Source organism: Eleginops maclovinus, chromosome 12 (assembly GCF_036324505.1).
Source record: "Eleginops maclovinus isolate JMC-PN-2008 ecotype Puerto Natales chromosome 12, JC_Emac_rtc_rv5, whole genome shotgun sequence".
NCBI lineage: Eukaryota > Metazoa > Chordata > Actinopteri > Perciformes > Eleginopidae > Eleginops > Eleginops maclovinus.
In genome coordinates this window covers 15,063,640-15,082,164 of record NC_086360.1, presented here as the reverse complement: position 1 = coordinate 15,082,164, position 18,525 = coordinate 15,063,640, and the positions used below count along the sequence as shown (strand labels likewise).

General features: G+C 39.2%; 2 protein-coding genes across 5 annotated transcripts; one reads left to right on the top strand and one right to left on the bottom strand.

Moving 5' to 3' along the window:
• Positions 1 to 257: 257 nt before the first annotated feature.
• me2 (malic enzyme 2, NAD(+)-dependent, mitochondrial) lies at positions 258 to 14,704 on the top strand. The gene is made up of 15 exons (XM_063896915.1): positions 258 to 432; positions 4,008 to 4,161; positions 7,034 to 7,167; positions 7,315 to 7,464; positions 7,942 to 8,017; positions 8,341 to 8,502; positions 8,589 to 8,802; positions 8,989 to 9,086; positions 9,546 to 9,659; positions 9,802 to 9,913; positions 10,422 to 10,564; positions 10,683 to 10,785; positions 10,921 to 10,991; positions 11,549 to 11,647; positions 11,875 to 14,704. Exons 2-15 carry the CDS (start codon positions 4,048 to 4,050, stop codon positions 12,034 to 12,036), a joined length of 1,752 nt encoding a protein of 583 aa, XP_063752985.1. The 5' UTR covers positions 258 to 432; positions 4,008 to 4,047; the 3' UTR covers positions 12,037 to 14,704.
• LOC134873374 (52 kDa repressor of the inhibitor of the protein kinase-like) lies at positions 14,055 to 18,238 on the bottom strand. 4 transcript variants are annotated; one of them, XR_010166952.1, is made up of 3 exons: positions 17,835 to 18,238; positions 14,382 to 14,493; positions 14,055 to 14,239 (listed from the first exon to the last, which is right to left on the bottom strand). XR_010166952.1 is itself a non-coding variant. In XM_063896916.1 (2 exons), the coding sequence occupies exon 1, from the start codon at positions 15,954 to 15,956 to the stop codon at positions 14,877 to 14,879; it is 1,080 nt and encodes a 359-aa protein (XP_063752986.1). In that variant the 5' UTR covers positions 15,957 to 16,105; the 3' UTR covers positions 14,055 to 14,493; positions 14,844 to 14,876. The 4 variants fall into 4 exon arrangements, 1 of the variants encoding a protein (XP_063752986.1); XR_010166950.1 differs by lacking the exon at positions 17,835 to 18,238 and adding an exon at positions 14,844 to 16,105; XR_010166951.1 differs by having other exon boundaries at positions 14,055 to 14,493.
• Positions 18,239 to 18,525: the final 287 nt, after the last annotated feature.

The window sequence follows — 18,525 nt, the reverse complement described above, 5'->3', positions numbered from 1 at the left end:
TGACCTGTTTTTATATTGATTATTTAGCACAAACAAATCATTTTATAAAGTGTGATGATTGATGTTTGAATTATTCATCTGATTAATTATTGTTTCTCTTTATAGAAATATTTTAAATACCACAGAAAAAACGTTAAGACAAAACAACATAATATTTGTCTTCTTCAACAACAACAACTAAGGAAATCTCGCGCATGCCCGAGTCTTTACGGTAACCAAGAAGGAAATCCGGGCACGTGATTGGACGAGCGGCGAAGTTCTTCCACACTCAGCGTCTCCTCACCGCCACTCTGCTGCATCTGCGACTGCCGTTAAAGGACACATCAAGCGGTCAAACCAACGCATTCATACAGCGACCTCCTGGAGAAATATGCTGTATAAACAGTAACCTTTAAACGGAAATAACTGCAATATTATAATACTCAAGAGAAGGTAGGCCGATACGTTTTTCTCTTTAAAATGGAAAGTCTTTGTGCGTCATCTAAGAACTTCGCGTTGAGCCAATAATTAGTGAGCAGGGGGTATGAATGAATGACAGCATGTGTATCATCAGGATATCTGTTTCGTGTTGCTATTACAAATGTACAAAGTTTTACTAAAATTGGGTCGGTCGGTAGACTTTGCTTTCCTTAACCAGCTTGCTGTAACGGGTCATTTCAAATAACGACACAGGTTGTTGTGGTCCGTTGTAGTTATTGGTTAGCTCCTTTAGCTTGTAGCAGTTGTTAGCTTCACGTTTGTCTGTGCCTGACATTGCTAGGCTAACTATCAGGTTAGCTTAACTATGTAGTGGGATACAGGTTTTTTACATTTCCATTTGATTTTTCTATGTAAACGTTGTGAAATGCTCACACTAAGCAGATATGCATTCTCCATTTCCATCTCTCACAGGAAGTATGAACATAGAGGGATAAATATATCTTTCTTTGTATCAGTTTGTACATTAAGCACATTAAGAACAAGACTAACTGATGTGACCAACAGTTTGACAGTTTTGCTGTGGTTAAAATCACATTTACTACATTAGCACAGCAGCATACTTATCACAATAGATGGCCCGACACTTTCACGAACAGAGAAACCAGATCTGAAGTGTGTCAGAGAAGGGAATAATTAAAAACACCTGTCAGTAGATCGATACCAAGCTGTCATTAGGCCATAGTTGTACTAATACACTAATGTTTTAGAAAGTTCATTTGAGGCTGAATACTTATTGCCAATACACTGAAGAGCACATCTTTGTTAAACAAAACAATTAACATGGTGATAATGCTTGATTCTTTTTTGGAGAAATCTTTCAATTAAATCAGCTAACAACTAAGAATTACTTAGTCAACCATACAGCCATAATAATGTTGCTTTTACTTTCAGATAGGTGTACTCTGATCCTGATGAAATCCCCCCTCAGAAGCCATAGAAAGTCAACACTTGCAAGCATTTGTGTGGGTGTGATTGGTTGCTTGTCAGACTGAAAGAGGATGCATAGTAGGTTACGTTTGTTATTACATTGTGCCTACTTAAGTCAATGCACATTGTTTGCACACGTATTTCCAAGAAACATTAATGTGAGCTTTAATAGTGTGCCAGATTGTAGCGTCATTGCCTCATGCGATTCTTATGAGGAAAGGGAACTTACTGGTTGGCTAATACATGTGTGTTGTGTAAAGTCTGATAGTAGCATTGAGTTAAACATTTCTAACCAAGCACTAGTTTATCTAGTCAGGTAGTCTAAGTACTACATTTACAGTAGCTGCGCTCGCATTAATACAAAGCTGGCTCTTTACAGTTTCTGTGCCAGAATTACCTTGGTACTTGTCTGACACAAAGTAGAAAACACACAGTTACAGACAATCTGAGCATGTTTGATTCCCTTCCTCACCAAGTGTTCAGGCTTTATATGTTCTACAAACACGTAGGAAGCTAAAATGGTGAAGAACCTTAAAATATTATTTTGTACAACACAAAGACTGGAATTCATAGGGGCTGCATCAAGGCTTCTTCAATTTGAATATCAAATCAGGAGAGCAATAAACATGTCCATTTCCTGTGGGTGCTGAATACAGTCTGACACTTTGGCCCTGCCTTTGATACTTGCTAGTTAATGTTTTCTGGATATTTAACTGTAAGCCAAGACTTTGCAAGCTGGCAATACTTGTGATATGTTAACTAATATTGGTCAAAGCGAGGGTAACAAAATCAGACCATGGTGTTAACTCTAAATCTGTTCTTTAAATACCGGCTGATGGAAAATTAGATCCATGGTACTTTATTGATCCCAATTTATGACAACATGGGTGGTCAGGTGAAAGTAAGTGTAGTGATGAATGGAGCAGGGTATGAAAAATGTTGACAGCACAGATGGGTGCTGTTTGTTACAATAACTGGCCCAGAGATGTGACTTCTGCCACCTGAGCTCAGCTGCATGTTGTTCCAGGCCGTGAAATCAGTCAAAAGAGCCAGCTCTCAACCTGTTTCCCCTGTTTAATCAGCCTATAGGTTAAAATCATAATTAGTTTTATAGTGTTTTTGTAAGAGCTGACTAAAGCTGATTAACATCTGTCTTACATTTTAAAGGAATACCTCTTTCAGCCTTCTGGTCTCAGCACTAAACTTCAGGGAACTAAAATAGAAACTGTGCGTGCTGTGATAATGGCCGCATTGCTGTTGCCCCCATAACTTGCTTACAGGTCCAGTTGCACTTCCCCTGGGTCATGTCTTGACATTAGGAAGGCCAAAAGTATTTTAGGCTTGAAAATAAAATGTATCAGAGCCAGAGAAGAATTCAGAACATATAACGGTTGCTATAAGATATCTTTCTGGCTACATCTTTGTAATATGTTCACATTCACATGTAAGGCACAAGATAGCATTAGGCTATGTCTATATTGTGTCAGTGTAAGGTCGTTTTTTTTAGGCCATTTACTCTGCATGTTTGGTGGAAATAGAGCATTTACTTTCTGGTTTCATAGTCAGGATATTACCCATTGACACAATATTTATCATGAGGAGAATCCGCTCTTAGTTGTAACTTAGAGGTTTTCTGAGCACCTTAAGTGGCCTTTCTTTGCACCCACCTCAACACAGTACAATACAGCATCAGTGTGAATCACAGGTCACATGCATGACATAACTCTCACAGGGACTATTCCAGGCCAGGCAGCTGAGAGTAGGGTAGGGGCCCTCGGGTAAAGTGAGTATGCAGTAAAGGTTTTATGGTATGAAAGCTTTTTGAGCTTGTGTTATGTTCTTCTCTCCAAAAATAATAGACATTCCTTTTTCTGAAAATAGCACATCTTTTCTGTGTGATTTGTTAGTTGTATTCTTTTTATAATATCAGCCCGTCTTTCCTATCTGTCCACTCATGTTATCATGATTTACTGTAACTTTCTCTCTTCATGTGGAGCTTTGTGCGAAAAGGATTATTGCAATCTTTCAAGGCTTGTTTGGCAGATGACGCACTAAATCACTTCTCTCTACTCCCAGATTAATGATGCTGCTGTCTGTGTTTGTAATCATCGAGTGTACGCCAGTCCGTGCACACCAAGTGCATTCAAAGGCTTCTGTGATTTATTGAGCGTCAGAGGGCAGACAGTCTACACTGTTGATGGCTTACTGTCATGATGGCATAAAGTCGGATGGTTCATATGTTCAAAGGTTGTTGCAACATTACACTTCCTATCCTGATTGGCCGAAGGAAGAGTAGTTAAAGCAATCATTTTTAACAACCCACTGACACTAGAGACAATATTCACTGTATACACTGCAGCTTAATAATTGATGATTGGATTATTTGAAATAGGAATAATATAAACTATAACTGAAAAAAACAAACAGGAGACTTTCTAGTATTATTCAACATAATAATAATACTACTTGTTATGGCCTACGTACATATCAATTGTTGTCCTCCCATGTGAAAGATAAGGATGGAAAAACATAGTCATGACTTCCCAAAACATTAGGTTATTTTGTTAACTTTGTTTCTCTTTCTTCTTTTTTTAAAACAGCTTTTCCCCAGTGGAACTTCCAGACCAGTTAGAGTCCACCATGTTGTCCAGGTTGACGACAACCTGGTCCCTGAGGCCCTGTGTCTCTCTTTGCAGATGGGCACACACCAAAGAGAAGGGCAAGCCCCTCATGCTTAGCCCTCGCACCAACAAAGTGAGTGGATTATTATTATGTGTCAGTATTTAAATAGACGTAGTGGTTAAACAGCTGTCAGCTTTATTATCATGTCTTGCTATGAAGCAGGCTCATTGGAGTAATTTGTCGGGGGGGGAAATAATTGGTTTGAGTTTCAGAGTATTCTTTGGTAATGAAATACAGAAATAGAAACAAATGTACTGCAAATCATGATCAAATACAAAGTTGAGTATTATGCAACAACCACATGTTACACAGAGCAGTGAGAATTGTTTAACATACAGACAGCATGGCATTATAAAGTCCTGTAAAGCACGGACTGCGTCTTTTAATCTTATCCCTAAGCCACTGGCTGGCTGCTGTTAATTTTCTGCTGTTTGACTTTGCCTAGCATGACACTTAGTTTAAAGACCTTAGACAGATGGCTCAATGAAAACTAAAGTAATTGATTTTGCATATTAAACTTTTCAAAGCAACTGTACTTGTGTTTTTATTTCAGCAATAACAGATACAGGTTTGTTAGCAATGCAAACACAACTGAAAACATCTATTTCTAGATAGCTTCCAAACAAACTGTTTTTATTAACCTAATATGACTTTTCTTAGAAACCCTTACTAACTAAAAATGATAAATATATCATCATCATGTTGAGTGTAGCTTGTTTCAAGGCAGAAAAGCATTGATAGAATGTTTTACCGCTGTTGGATTTCTGATTGAACCCCGTTTCACTGCTGGAAATGGTCAGAAATGTCTTTTAAGTCAAGTTTGAAAACTTTTGTTTGTGCAATTGCTTATTATTAAGGTTGTTTTTTTTTCTGAACTACAAATGTAGTGTTTTGTAAAGTCCTTTGACTTTTTGTATCTCATTTTTATTTCATTTTCTCTTTATTTGACTTCTCTCTGTCTTTTAAAATCATGTGCTAATCCTTAAAGTCAAGAGCTGCAAACTGCCTTGTGTTTAAAATGTGCTATACAAACTAATAACCACACCTAACAGTGGTGTTACTTTTGCATTCCTGTTGCAAGGTGGGGACTTAAATTGTCAAAAAAGAACGGTTTCCTGTGTTACATGTTGTTGATTGATGATGTGAATTGTTTGAATGGGGGTCTCGTCAGGTTACTGCAAGCTACAAATGACTTTTGAAACATGAGGCTGTAGCTGCTTGAAGTTACGGCCTACACTACACATGTGTGCTAAATATAAAGATACTGGTCATAGGTTATCTGGCTGATGGTCCTAAAAATACTGTACTCACAGCAACTTCATTTCACAATGGGCTCCCTCATTGTGTTCCTTTTATCTATTTGAGCAAATTCTTCATTTCTATATAGTATGAAAAGTCACTGAGTTCATTGCGTCTTATATTTTTATTTAAAACACTTAAAATTGCACGATACAAAACAAAGACAGCAACGTGTTGGTTTCTCATAGGACGTCTATATTTGCCAGATTACAAATGACTGCATCAGCATACAGAATTTCTGCTACTGCCATGACTCATCATACCTTAGAAGTAAAGGTCATAATGTTGCAGACATGCAATGTTCATCACATTACACTGTCAGCAAGTTTACACCAGATAATAAAATCTAGTTTTGTATTTTAAGAAATTATTCACAAAGCATACATAAAAAAAAACCCCACATCTAGATACATAAATGAACTACATAACAGAGGACAAATCTGAAATGAAATAATAGTAATAATACAATAAAAGTCTAGTTTTTAAGACCGTAAATAAGAGTCAATGATCTCATGTTTCTTAAATGTTAATACAAATTAAAAGAGTTTTAGCTGCATATATAGTATTATTATTTAAACCAATTCCATGTTAAATGTATAGATCAAATATTTGAGAAACACATTTAAATAAGTACAAATAACAGTGTTTATTATATTAGGTTAAGCTACCTCTTTTTTTAACCTGATTTAAATCACTCGACGTACTCAAAATAAAAGATAAATCACAAAAAATAACAATTCCATTTCAGGGAACATTTCTATGTGAAAATGGAAACAGCAGATATCAAAGGTTTGCAGCTTGCTGAATTCTGTTGAGAGGAACTGGGTACTAGAGCTGAGGGAAGGGAAATGCTCCATCAGCATGACTCAGCATTTTGCCAGGGGAGCCCCCATTATTCATCACAGAATAATCAGCCCCAGCCACAGATGTGAGGGCCTCAAAATGTTATGCCCGTATATCACTCAGAGATGGGTTCATAAACCTACATACACACACAGGCTTACATACATGCAGGATCTTGAAACACTTTGTACCCCTCCTCCAACATCATTCTATACAGCACTTGGGGTGTTTCTGCTCTGAGTCCTCCTTATTGGCCTCTTTAAGGCTACTCCCCTCTCTTACCTCTTTACTCTCCTTTCCCTGACTGCAAAAATACTTTCATCTGGCCTCCACCTATCTCTTTACTGTCCTTCTACAGTATAAGGTCAAATGCTCACCCCCGTCTAAGGACTCATGGGTCATGCATTGCACCCTCTTCTGACCAGTTCCTGCAGCAATGGTTCTTAAAGAGACAACTTTCTAAGGAGGGATTGCCAATGTCTAACAGAGTGCATTTCAGTCATCTCTTTTATCAGGCATATCCTGTAAGTGAAGATGTATACCAATACCATCATTTAATTCAGGCAACTATGTGAAATAAACTTCATTAGGAATACTAGAAGAGCGCATACATGCTTCTTCACGATAAGAGTTTAGAAGCTCAGAAAACATCTAAACAGGCCATCTTTTACAAATTTGCCCAACTACAATTTCAGAACAAGGTAGCTTGTCTTAAAGTTATTCTCTAACAATGAGTAGTTGTTTTATTCACATTCTCTTTGTCTCCCTACTCACTTCACATTTTTTTTGCTTGTTTCCGCAGGGCATGGCCTTCACTCTACAGGAGCGACAGATTTTGGGGATACATGGTCTGCTGCCTCCCAAAGTGGAGACTCAGGACATTCAGGCCATGCGCTTTCAGAATAATCTCAAGAATATGACTGATCCCCTGCAGAAGTAAGGACATATCATATCGTAAAGTACTGGAACATACACACACAGTATGTTATTGTCTGTTGGTTATGAACCATGTTTGTCTGAAACATCTTCCTCCATACAGTTTAAATTCCTATCTCCTTACTCATTTGTTCTCCTTTTCCACAGGTACATCTACTTGATGGGCATCCAGGAAAGGAATGAGAGGCTTTTCTACCGGGTGCTGATGGAAGACATCGAGGAATTGATGCCAATTGTTTACACTCCCACTGTAGGCCTGGCCTGCACACATTATGGACACATCTTCAGAAGACCCAAGTAAGCATGCAGTGAAGCTTTCAATAACCAACTAATAAAAGAGAAAACTAAACGAAACTACAAGGACTTTTGTTCTGATAGTTTAAGCCTTTTATGTAGGTTTTACTCTGGTGGCTTCACTATAGCTGTAGCACCCTCAGGAATTAATATTTAAGATGGTGAAGAACATTGAACTAAGCTCCTATAGTTCACATTTCTACATGGCTTGATGTGCAGGAAGTCCAGCCTCCTGTTTAGGAGTTTCCTAACTGGAAATATTTAGTAGATAGATATTGTGCTTCTGTATACAATATCTATCTATAATATAATGTAAATTTAAATGATATAAAACGCTGTTTGACTGGAGCTGTTGACTCATGGTTGGGTTTGTGTCAACAACCTGACTAAAATAATTTTGAGGATATTATTGTTGTGAAAATATGTTTGTTTTTGTCAATAGAATCTTGACATTACTCATTGACTTTTTTCTCTCACCAGAGGTTTGTTTATCTCCATTCGGGACAAAGGACACATTCGTTCCATCCTAGACAATTGGCCAGAGACTAATGTTGCAGTGAGTACCTGAGGACGTCACCACAGTAACAGCCTGTCTGGCTGAATCTAATGTCTGTAATACTGTTTAAATTAGTCTATTAAGGACCTTAACCCCTCTTAATCCTGCCAACTAACTAATGATTTGTGAACATTTATTCTGGCTTCACAACTAGAAGTTGATATTAATCAGAGTAATAGACATATTCATTGAGAGATGAATTCTTAATTGAGCCAATTACGTCTGGCCAAGGTCCATTTTCCTGTTTTTTTACATTTGTGTGATGGTGAAATCTGGGATTTTGCTGACTAACGTACTTCTTTTCCACCTGCCTCTTCATGTAGGCGGTAGTGGTTACTGATGGAGAGCGTATTTTAGGACTAGGGGACCTGGGTGTTTATGGAATGGGCATCCCTGTTGGAAAACTCTGCCTCTACACAGCCTGTGCCGGCATTAGACCTGAGAGATGTCTGCCTGTGGCCATAGACGTTGGCACCAACAATGAGGTAGGACAGATATGTGTATGTTCACTGTATATTGTATGTGTGGAAATCCATTATGCTTCATACGCTTGTCCTTTCCCTCCATTCAGACTCTTCTCAAAGACCCGCTGTACATGGGCCTGTACCAGGAGCGCGATCGTTCTCAGGTCTACGACGATCTGATTGATGAGTTCATGGAAGCAGTGGTGGAAAAATACGGGCAGGGAACACTCATCCAGTTTGAGGACTTTGGGAACCACAATGCCTTCCGCTTCCTCAGGAAGTACAGGGAGAAGTACTGCACCTTCAACGATGATATCCAAGGTTCGGCCCTAGATACTGCACTTTTTTGCCGTAAAGTTCACCTATTCAATCAAATCAAATAATTGGATTCAGTTTGGTACATTTCATTTGCCGTGAGTCTTCCTATTTGAAAACAGAAAGTGGTTAATTGGTTGTCTTTAAAGCAGATATGTTATTGTTTACTGTTGGGTTATTTGCATGTTTCAGGCACTGCAGCTGTAGCCCTTGCTGGTCTGTTAGCAGCTCAGAGAGCCATTGGCAAACCCATCACTGAACATCGAGTGCTTTTCTTGGGAGCTGGAGAGGTATGATAATATTTATTCATATTTATGAGTCCCATATATCAAAACTCTTTGAATGTGCATTGCTCCCCCCTACTGACCAAAGCTGGCAATTCTAAAAGAAAATATTGCCAATGTTGACAATTACTTTTCAAGGAAATATTGGGGGTTGGTTTGATGCGTTCTTATACTTATTGTTTTATTTCTGCATTACAAAAAGCAAAGAAGTATGGAAACGAGCAAACATTTTAATCTATGATATGTTTGTTAGCAAGGCTATGACAGAGTGGGTAGAGGATGAATTTCCTTTTTGTGTAGTTCTGAAAATGTCATATCTGATGTCTACAGTTTAGGGAAATGTAGATACTGTATTGGTGGTAGAACCACCACTTTCAATTTTTGAAAGAGAATTGGGGAAACTCGGTGTAAACACTGTCTTAAGTACCTTTTGTGTTCAACTTGATTTGGTTATTTCCTTCCTAGGCTGCGCTTGGTATTGCCAACCTTATTGTCATGGCCATGATGGAGAAAGGAATGACCCAAACTGAGGCCAGAAATAAGATCTGGATGTACGATAAACATGGCTTACTTGTAAAGGTTAGTTTCCGCAATTCTGAAATCAACAACCAGAACATGCATTACCTGTCTGTTTGGCTTTCGGTCCGGCTCACTGTCCAATCTACTGTAATTAGTAAACAAAGAGTTTACCATCTTTGTTTCAATGTGTTGTTGCAACCAGGACAGAGAGCAGGAAACTGACTCTAACCAGGAGGCGTTTCTCCATGATAGTCCAGGGAGCGTGCAGAGCTTCCTGGATGCTGTCAACACCATCAAACCCACAGCTATCATTGGTACGGAAGTTCCCATCTTATTTATTTGTGTAACTGCAAGCCTTGCACTGTGGGTTTTTAAGTTTGAGCCATTAACCAGACTGAACAAAATATCTAACATGCTCTTGTTTATTAAGCTGTTGTTATGATGTAATTAATAAGCATGAGATTTGATCCGGTAATTTGATTAGCTATATTTTAGGTTTAGGCTTTTTATTATTCATTCAATCATTCTGTCAATGTAAGTCAGGGCTCAGCTTGTGAGGTGATGATGGAACAAAAAAAAACTACCAACCAACATTTCTCTTCCTTCTTCCACTTTGAGGTCTTTTAGATCAAGCCTGAAAACTTTTCTGTTTTATGCTGACTTTTATTAAATCACATAATTAATTTCTTACCATTGTCTTGTATTCTTGTATTTTATACCAGTCTGTTTTTTTATTTTTTATTATCTTGGTTCTTTGATTACATTTGAATGTCTCTTTTTAATGTGTTCTTAATATTTAAATTATTTTCCTTTGCCTTCCAGGTGTTTCCGGAGCTGGACGTCTGTTCACTCACGATGTCATCAAAGCCATGGGAGCTATAAACGACCGGCCAATCATCTTTGCCCTGAGTAACCCAACCACTAAAGCAGAGTGCACAGCAGAGGACGCCTACACACTTACTGATGTACACAGTTCTTTCCTTTGTTTATTTTAACAGTCAGAAATGAAGCATTAAGAGTCCTAGGGCTGTCATCTTGTTATTGTTCTATCACTCTGTAACTATTCGCTTTCTGGTCCCACAGGGAAGATGTCTTTTTGCCAGTGGCAGTCCTTTCGGTCCAGTGACTCTGAGCAATGGGCGCATCATCACTCCTGGACAAGGGAACAACGCTTACATCTTCCCAGGTGAATGAATACATTTTTATTTGAGTGATTCCATGTACTCCAAGACTGACTGTCAGATACAGTGTAAGACGTGAACAAAGCCTAGTATTTGCACCATCTTTTTCTGTTTTAAAACCTTTTGAATGTTGATTGCAGGTGTGGCCTTGGCTGTGATCCTGAGTGGAGTGAGACACATCAGTGACACAGTGTTCCTCGAGGCTGCCAAGGTCGGAAGTCATTACTATGTATTTCTACTATCTCTTTTTCCAACTTCTTAAAGTTCTTTAACCCCCCATCTACACTTTACACTTGCTGACTCATATATGCTTCCGCTGTATGTTCTTATAGAAACCCTCTTTAACCCTTTTACATCTACTGTTCCTCTTTTCCTAGACTAACAGCTAACAGACGAGGAGCTTTTAAAAGGCGGCTCCGGCCTTGCCCTCTGTCCATTTGTATTCTTCCCTTTTTCACTTGGCTGCACTTGACCCTTTTATATTGATAAATGCAATATTTATGAAAACCACATGGTCTTAGAACTTCTCATTCAATATTTAAATAATTTGCATGAATAAGACACTATTCTTTGCACGTTTGTAATACTAATAGTTGTTGATTAGCCACTTCTGTGTCTTGAATTCCTTTTATTGATATCTTATTATTCTATCTTACTCAAAAGCGCATGTAAAATATATGATTCACAGTTGTGTATATGCTGTTGGCGGATATTGTTAGTGTCCTGTTTTTAATCTTCAGGCTAAAAGTATGTTTATACTCTTTCCAGACCCTTGCAGAGCAGCTGACCGATGAAGAGCTGGAAGAAGGCAGACTCTATCCTCCGCTCTCCAACATCAGAGAGGTCTCTGTCCAGATGGCTGTCAAGGCAAGTTTTTTCTGAAAATGAATCTGAATGTTCCCCTTCTTGATAAACCTTTTAATTATAGTTCAAAGTCTTCTTGCCTGATTACTTTTTGATGACCTGAATTTGCCCCCCAGTTATATTTGGTCATAGATGTCGATCAACGTGTGGTCAGTTTATCTTCGATGTCTGCGGTTTTTTTTTGGATCAGGTCCTTCAGTATCCATGCTAAACCTTCTCTCTTTCTCTAGGTGGTGGAGTTTGTCTATGCTAAAGGCATGGCATTTCGCTACCCTGAGCCTGTGGACAAGGAGAGCTTTGTACGTGCTACTGTGTGGGACACCAGCTACGACTCCTTCCTGCCAGACACTTACGAATGGCCAGGTGTCAGCTACAGCCCCAAGACTGACTAGAAATAGACCAAACCCTCACCTTTGTTTTACACTTCACTCTTAATCGCAGGTCTTTTCAGAGGATCATAATTATCTTAGTGCAATGATCTGTTTATTAAAACAGACAGTAATAAGTAGTGCTTCCATGTCACTGTATGTGCACTAAATCACTCTGACTAGATCTGTGAAAAAGGTAAAGTGGAAAGTGACATTTGAAAGAACAAATTTAAACAGAATATTACAATTTCTCTTAGAATCCTAATTCTTTATCCCCTCTGGATCCCATGTAACCTGACATCACATGAAGGGCCACCTGGGGGTGAGATAAGGCAGTGTGGAAATCTGCTTTCATTGTTGAAGACTCAAAAAACATTATGAATGATCAGTACTCAGTTTTGCAACAAAAATAACTGAAATAATATCCAAATTAGTTTATTACAGTAAATTACAAGAAGACATCCTAGAGTTGTAATACCCTTGCAAAAAGGAACAAAAACACCAAATGCTACACTCCGCTTAAGGTCAAGATGGGTTTTCACAAGATACTACAAATGAGTCCATGATCTGTGTTTCTTTTTAGTCATTTATATCCTGAAAAAGAGTTACCCTTTTGTCAGAATATATCATGTAAAATATTATTATCCTTACCCATTTGAAAGGGAAACTCCATATTTAATGTAAAGATGAGTCTTATTTGATGCAAAAAGTTGTTGTTCTGACACAGGTTAGTCTTTGGTGAGCACTAACGACTGCTATGACTATATGGCTACCTAAATATAGCCACATTTAGGGCACACATTAGCATAAAGTACGGAAATTGCCTTTTTCTCACATGAAGTGTGCCTCCGGGCTCTTCACTGATCCTTCTTAACCCATGCATACAACGGGCTTCATGGGTTATCAGTTATCAGTTCTGGTGTAGCAGAGGGCTAACAAACGATGTTACTCAGGAGAAATTACGATCTCAAGAAAGACTTTGAAAAAAAAAAAAGAGCTATTATGAAGGAAAATTAAAAAACATTCAAGGAACCAATGTCTGTTCCAGCATATTATGTGTTTGAATGCATTTGTCGAATTGTATTTATTTCTCTAAATGTATTTAATTTTATTTTCAAGGGATGTTTTAAGATGCTTTACCCTTGTGCTGTATATTCATTAGAAACCCTGACACTCCTTTAATGATTGTGCAAAGAAGCATCTATCCCTAAAAATCAACCTCTTTGGCTTAACTGTGATATAACAACCACCTAACTACCTAAATGTGTAGTTCACATTTTGCAGTATAAAATCATTGGATAAACAGTATTTTCCATTACAAATATATTTTGTGTACTGTACAGACTCCTTTGCGACTGTTTACTGAAGGAGGATTTATAAAGTTGTTTAGAGCATCCATGTGTGTTGCGGCAGATTGGTGTGTGGGTTTCACTCCTTGGAACTTATTGAACAAACTTAAAAACAAGGTTCATATTCATGGTTTTGCTTTATCCTGATCATTTATTTTAACTGATATCACTAACGCAATTATTGCAGATCAACACAAGAAAGATTTGTTTGTATAGATTCTGGGTAATTGCAAGTTCTGCTCATAGAACATAACAGACATTTAAAAAAAAAGCCAATATAAAAAGACATCGGCATCAATTAGATTTAAAATGAATATGTGCTTGAATAGAAGGAAACCAATCCCAGTTACTTGCAGGTGTACAATTTGAATATATAGCTCATAAATTGAATTTAAATAAATAACAAGCAGTGGTAAACAGAGGATTTAAAGGAACTGGGATTCTGAGCAGACCTCATGTCCTCTGACAGGCTACTGCAGTATATAACAGTTGGTAATTCAGAGTACTTCAATCAACTCAAATGTGAGAAACCATTACCATATAGCCTACCCTGGACACAAACACATACCTTCACAGCTAAAATTGTGTTTTATTCTGAACAATTATCTAGCTACATTAAATTTACTTTGTATTTAGTCTATTCATTTCTAAGGGTTATCTTAGATAATGTTTTAAAGGGCATTGCAGGCCCGTAGCCAGCATTGTGGTGGGGGGGGATCTTTTCCCCCCGAAAGTGGACTTCATTTGGCTCCCTACTCCAATGCCCCCTAAATACACCAGCACACTTCAAATCTTTTAATTTAGACATATTTTATTCATCGTCAAGTTTGTTGTGAGTCTGTTGTTGCTGTCCTTCATTTTTTGTCTGTTGCTCCCCACTGTTAACATAAATGGACATGAATTGCTTCAATTGAGCTATCTCTATAGTCATTAAAACTTTAACAAGAATGAAGAATTTGATATAAATGTAAGTGTTACTCAAACTTCCTACATCTGTGATTGTCTGTCTCTGTTGCTCACCTCAGTTGTCTGTTGCTTTCTTCCATTGCCTGTCTGTTGCTGCCCTCCATTGTCTGTCTCTGTTGTTGTTCTGTCTGTCTGTTGTTGCTGTCCTTTATTGTCTATCTCTCCACTGTTGACATAAATAGATAAGAATTACTTCATGAAGTACACTATCGGTATGGTCATTAAAACTTAAACATGAATTAATAATGATATAAATTGAAGTGTTCCAGAAAAGAGCTTTCAAACAGCATCAAAACCATCTCTTTGTAATTTAAATTGACATAATCAAGGTTGAATGTGTAGTGCCCTACCCTCTTACTTAAAACATTCTTAGTCCATTTCTCCCTTATATTAGTGCCAGATTCATGCAAATGCAGTTCTGGGGTTCTACCTTACCACTAAGAAGGCACACAAAGTTTGATTAAAATCTGTGTCGGTTGGGCCCCAAAGTGTCTGACTTCACGTGAAATGACCCACCCCCCATGTCTCCCTCTTCTTCTTCTATGGCTTCTATTGCATCAGAACGCTCATCAGCTCCAATCGTCTTGGGTGCATTTTTGAGTATAGATCGACAGCTTCATCCAGATCCAGAGCCATGTCGTAGTGGGTATGGATGAGAGCCAAGGATGACATGCGGTCCTCTCCCATGCTGCTCCGCATGAATGTGTTGAGTCTCCGGAGAACACTGGCAGACCTCTCACATTCGCAGGAGGTCACTGGCAAGGTGCATGCAATTTTCAGGAGTTTGAAGATGTTCGGATACATCATCTCATCACACTCTTTGATAGCTGAGGCACATGAGCTTGGTCTTTGGTGTAATGCTTTGACCTGCCACTTCAACTTCCACCGTTTCAGCTCCTGGTCAATGACCTCTGGTGATGGCAAGTCATCTTGGTACAGAGCGACTGCTTCAGAGATGTCCACCGTTACATCTGAGTTGCACTGGACAGATGGAATTAGGCCCATGAGCCTTGATGCGACAAAGGCACTGTAGAAGTGACTGTAGGCATCATGCCGTGCTGCCCATCTTGTGCGGCTGAGGTCAATCAGGGGCTTCCGCTTTCCGGTAGAATGTGCCTCCTTATCTACAACCTCCTTGAGAAGGTGTTCCCTCTTCGGGCTGCAGGTGAAGAACATGACGATGTACTTCATCTTATCAATCATGTTGCGCACAACTGGAAGAGCACAAGAGCGTGCAATGACAAGGTTCAAGCAATGCCCATTGCAGTGCATATAAACTGCCTTAGGCGCATCCTTTTTTATCAAAGCTTGAACGCCAACATTTTCGCTGCTCATATTGCTGGCGCCATCGTACCCCTGGCCTCGACAGTCAGCAATCTCTATGCTTAGATGACTCAGCACATCTTTGATCGCGCTTGCAATGTGGCGACCTGTGATCCGTGGCAAAGTACAAATCTCAAGCAACTCCTCTCTGATATTTAAGTCTTTGTCCACGAAGCGAACACACATTGGCATCAGCTCTTCATTATGGGATGTGACCTCATCAGCTAGGACTGTGTACATCTGAGCATGCCTGACCTCTTCCACGATCTTGGCCTGAATCATGTGCTTCCCTATTACATCAATCATTTCATTTTGGCTTTGAGGTGATAGATATGTGGCATTTTTTAGCTTTGGTTTCTCCAAATGCTGCTTCAGCTTTTCATCGTGATTTGAAAGCAGTTTCAATAGGGCCAAGAAATTCCCAGGATTGCCACTACAATGCTGCTGCTCAGCTGATCCTCTCGGACACATTGACGGCCACAGTAGAGAACAGCCTCTGCAACGCACTTGAGAATGTGCCTGTTCTCTTTGATGTTGGTCTCCTTTGCACTGTCCATACGGACTGATATCCGGGTATTGGGGTTTTCATGTGACTGTCGAAACAGTTTTGCTCTTTCAAATGCCACTAAATGGTTTGCTTTCGATTGGTGGCTTCCAATTATCTTCGTTTTCTTATGCCATTTACTGAAGGGCGCATTTATCAGTGAAGTTGACTGTTTCCTCTCTGTGGCATTGAGAAAGAGAGCACAGCATATGCAGAAAGCGCCATCGAGTTTCATGCTGTAAACCAGCCACCATCCATGCTCCTCAAACCAATCATACCTGAATGCCCTGTTGCACCCACCAATAAATGGAGTTGGGAAAATGAAATGTTTCGAAGGTCTGACGTGGTTTTTCACCAAATTGTACTTTTGGCCATCAGACATCTGACACACAGCCTGTGCTATTTCCTCAATAGATTTGGTTGCATCTATGAAGAAGCCAAGGTCACTGTCAAGTACAGAGCTTGGCTGGGCTACCTCACATTCTGCTGCCTGTCTCACTCTCACATCCTCAGCCACTTCAGGAGCTGCTGCATCTCTCTGCTCTTCCACTGCACTGTTACCTGGCAAGGCTGTTTCATTGCTGCTACTACTAGCTGCTGGTAGCTCACCCTCCACATGCTGACTCACTAAATAAATACAGCAAAAGAAAGACATTTAAGTCAATTTTAGAGTATTTCAAACCAGACATAATAATAATTTTATTCTCTGAATTATTTTATTTTCTATTGTGCACATAGAATTGTGAGGGTTTGGGTAATTTCATCAAGCAGATATATTGCATTTGTCATAAAACGGTTTTAACAAAAAGCACACACAACAAACGTCTGACAACAAACATCTGCACCTGAAACACAAACATCAGGTGCAGGGAAACTACACTGATTGACTCACATACACCCTATCCATGTTTAACCCCCTTTTTTTTTTACACCTCTATACTGTATTTTATTTACTATGGCCTTAGGAGCAACAGGCATGGTGACAGTAAAATACAGCCTAGCTGGAGCAACAGGCATGGTGACAGTAAAATACAGCCTAGCTTGATCATCAGCATTGCAAAGTGAGTTACTGAATGTTATTGTCACTTACATTTCTTAAAAATCAACTAATGGGCATAAAATAATTTGGCTTTAGTGTGGGGGGAACCCCTCATAAAATCCGTTTCACTTTGAAAAGGTGGAGAGGCACCAATAGAGACCGAGGTCGAAACTGCACATAATAAGTTCTGTCATAGACATCTGAAGCCGCGAGCACAAAATGGTAACACTCTGCGTCAAGACAGTAGACTCAGGAGACAGACACTAGTCTAAAACAGACGGGGGGAACTGTCAGCTATGTGGCACTTGCAGAGCACAAGCATAACGAGATGGAGGGGGGGAGACATTGAAGCACCGAAGTCACGTTAACACGCCAAGCAATACACTTTTAACAATCCCGAAAATAGTTACTGTTACGTTCGCTATGTTTCCTACAAAATTGACAGTGGTATTTTCTGTGTTCGGCGAGGGATGGGGCTAGCATATAGCCTAATGGAGCTAGGCAACCACTGACAAGTAGCCTAGGTCAGTGAGTGTTCAGATGCAGCTAGGTCTAGCAGCTAAGTAGTAAAGAAATAGAAGCCCTGCACTCAGCAGCTTACCGATTTTGGTCCTTTTCTGGAATAAGTCACCAATGTTTTGGGACAATGTTGCCGCCGACTTCTTTCGTTTACGTTCCTTGTCTTCTTTTTTACCCATTTTCGCTATTCTTCTGATTCTTCTTTGTTCCTATGTAATAGGCGATTAGGCTAGCTACCAACAGAAATGGGGGCATTACCGCCACCGACTGGATTGGTGTAAAACAGTCTGAACAAAATGTGTAAACAGAAATATTAACCATTTTTCTTACTCGTCACTTCTCTGAGTCTACTTTTCTTTTTTATTAGTCTGGATTTTGATATTGTAAATTTAGATTTGAATCATGTATATTCACCGGAGATGAACAATTCATTCATTGAATAGCCCACATATCTTGAGGGGCGTGTCTGTGTATGGGGGGAGGGGGGGGGGGGGGGGTCGAGTGCGGGAGGGGGATCGAACGAACCCTTCGATCCCCCCTGGCTACGGGCCTGCATTGTCAATGTCATGCATTTGCTGTAGTCAATTAGGCCACTGTACATTTTTATCTCAGGATAATATATTAGGACCTTCTATTCACTTGCATTGAAGTGCCTGCATTATTTTCAAATTCTATTCATCATATATTTAAGTTCCATGATATTATAGACCACAGCATGCCGCAAGCACAGCTAAGAAACAACTCAACATATCTACAAATGTATTATATATTAA

Coding starts and splice junctions, on each gene's coding strand:
- me2 (XM_063896915.1), top strand. CDS start 4,048: ATGTTGTCCAGGTTGACGACAACCTGGTCCCTGAGGCCCTGTGTCTCT. Junction 9,914..10,421: donor CAAACCCACAGCTATCATTG/GTACGGAAGTTC, acceptor TTTGCCTTCCAG/GTGTTTCCGGAGCTGGACGT. Junction 10,565..10,682: donor ACGCCTACACACTTACTGAT/GTACACAGTTCT, acceptor CTGGTCCCACAG/GGAAGATGTCTTTTTGCCAG.
- LOC134873374 (XM_063896916.1), bottom strand. CDS start 15,956: ATGATTGATGTAATAGGGAAGCACATGATTCAGGCCAAGATCGTGGAA.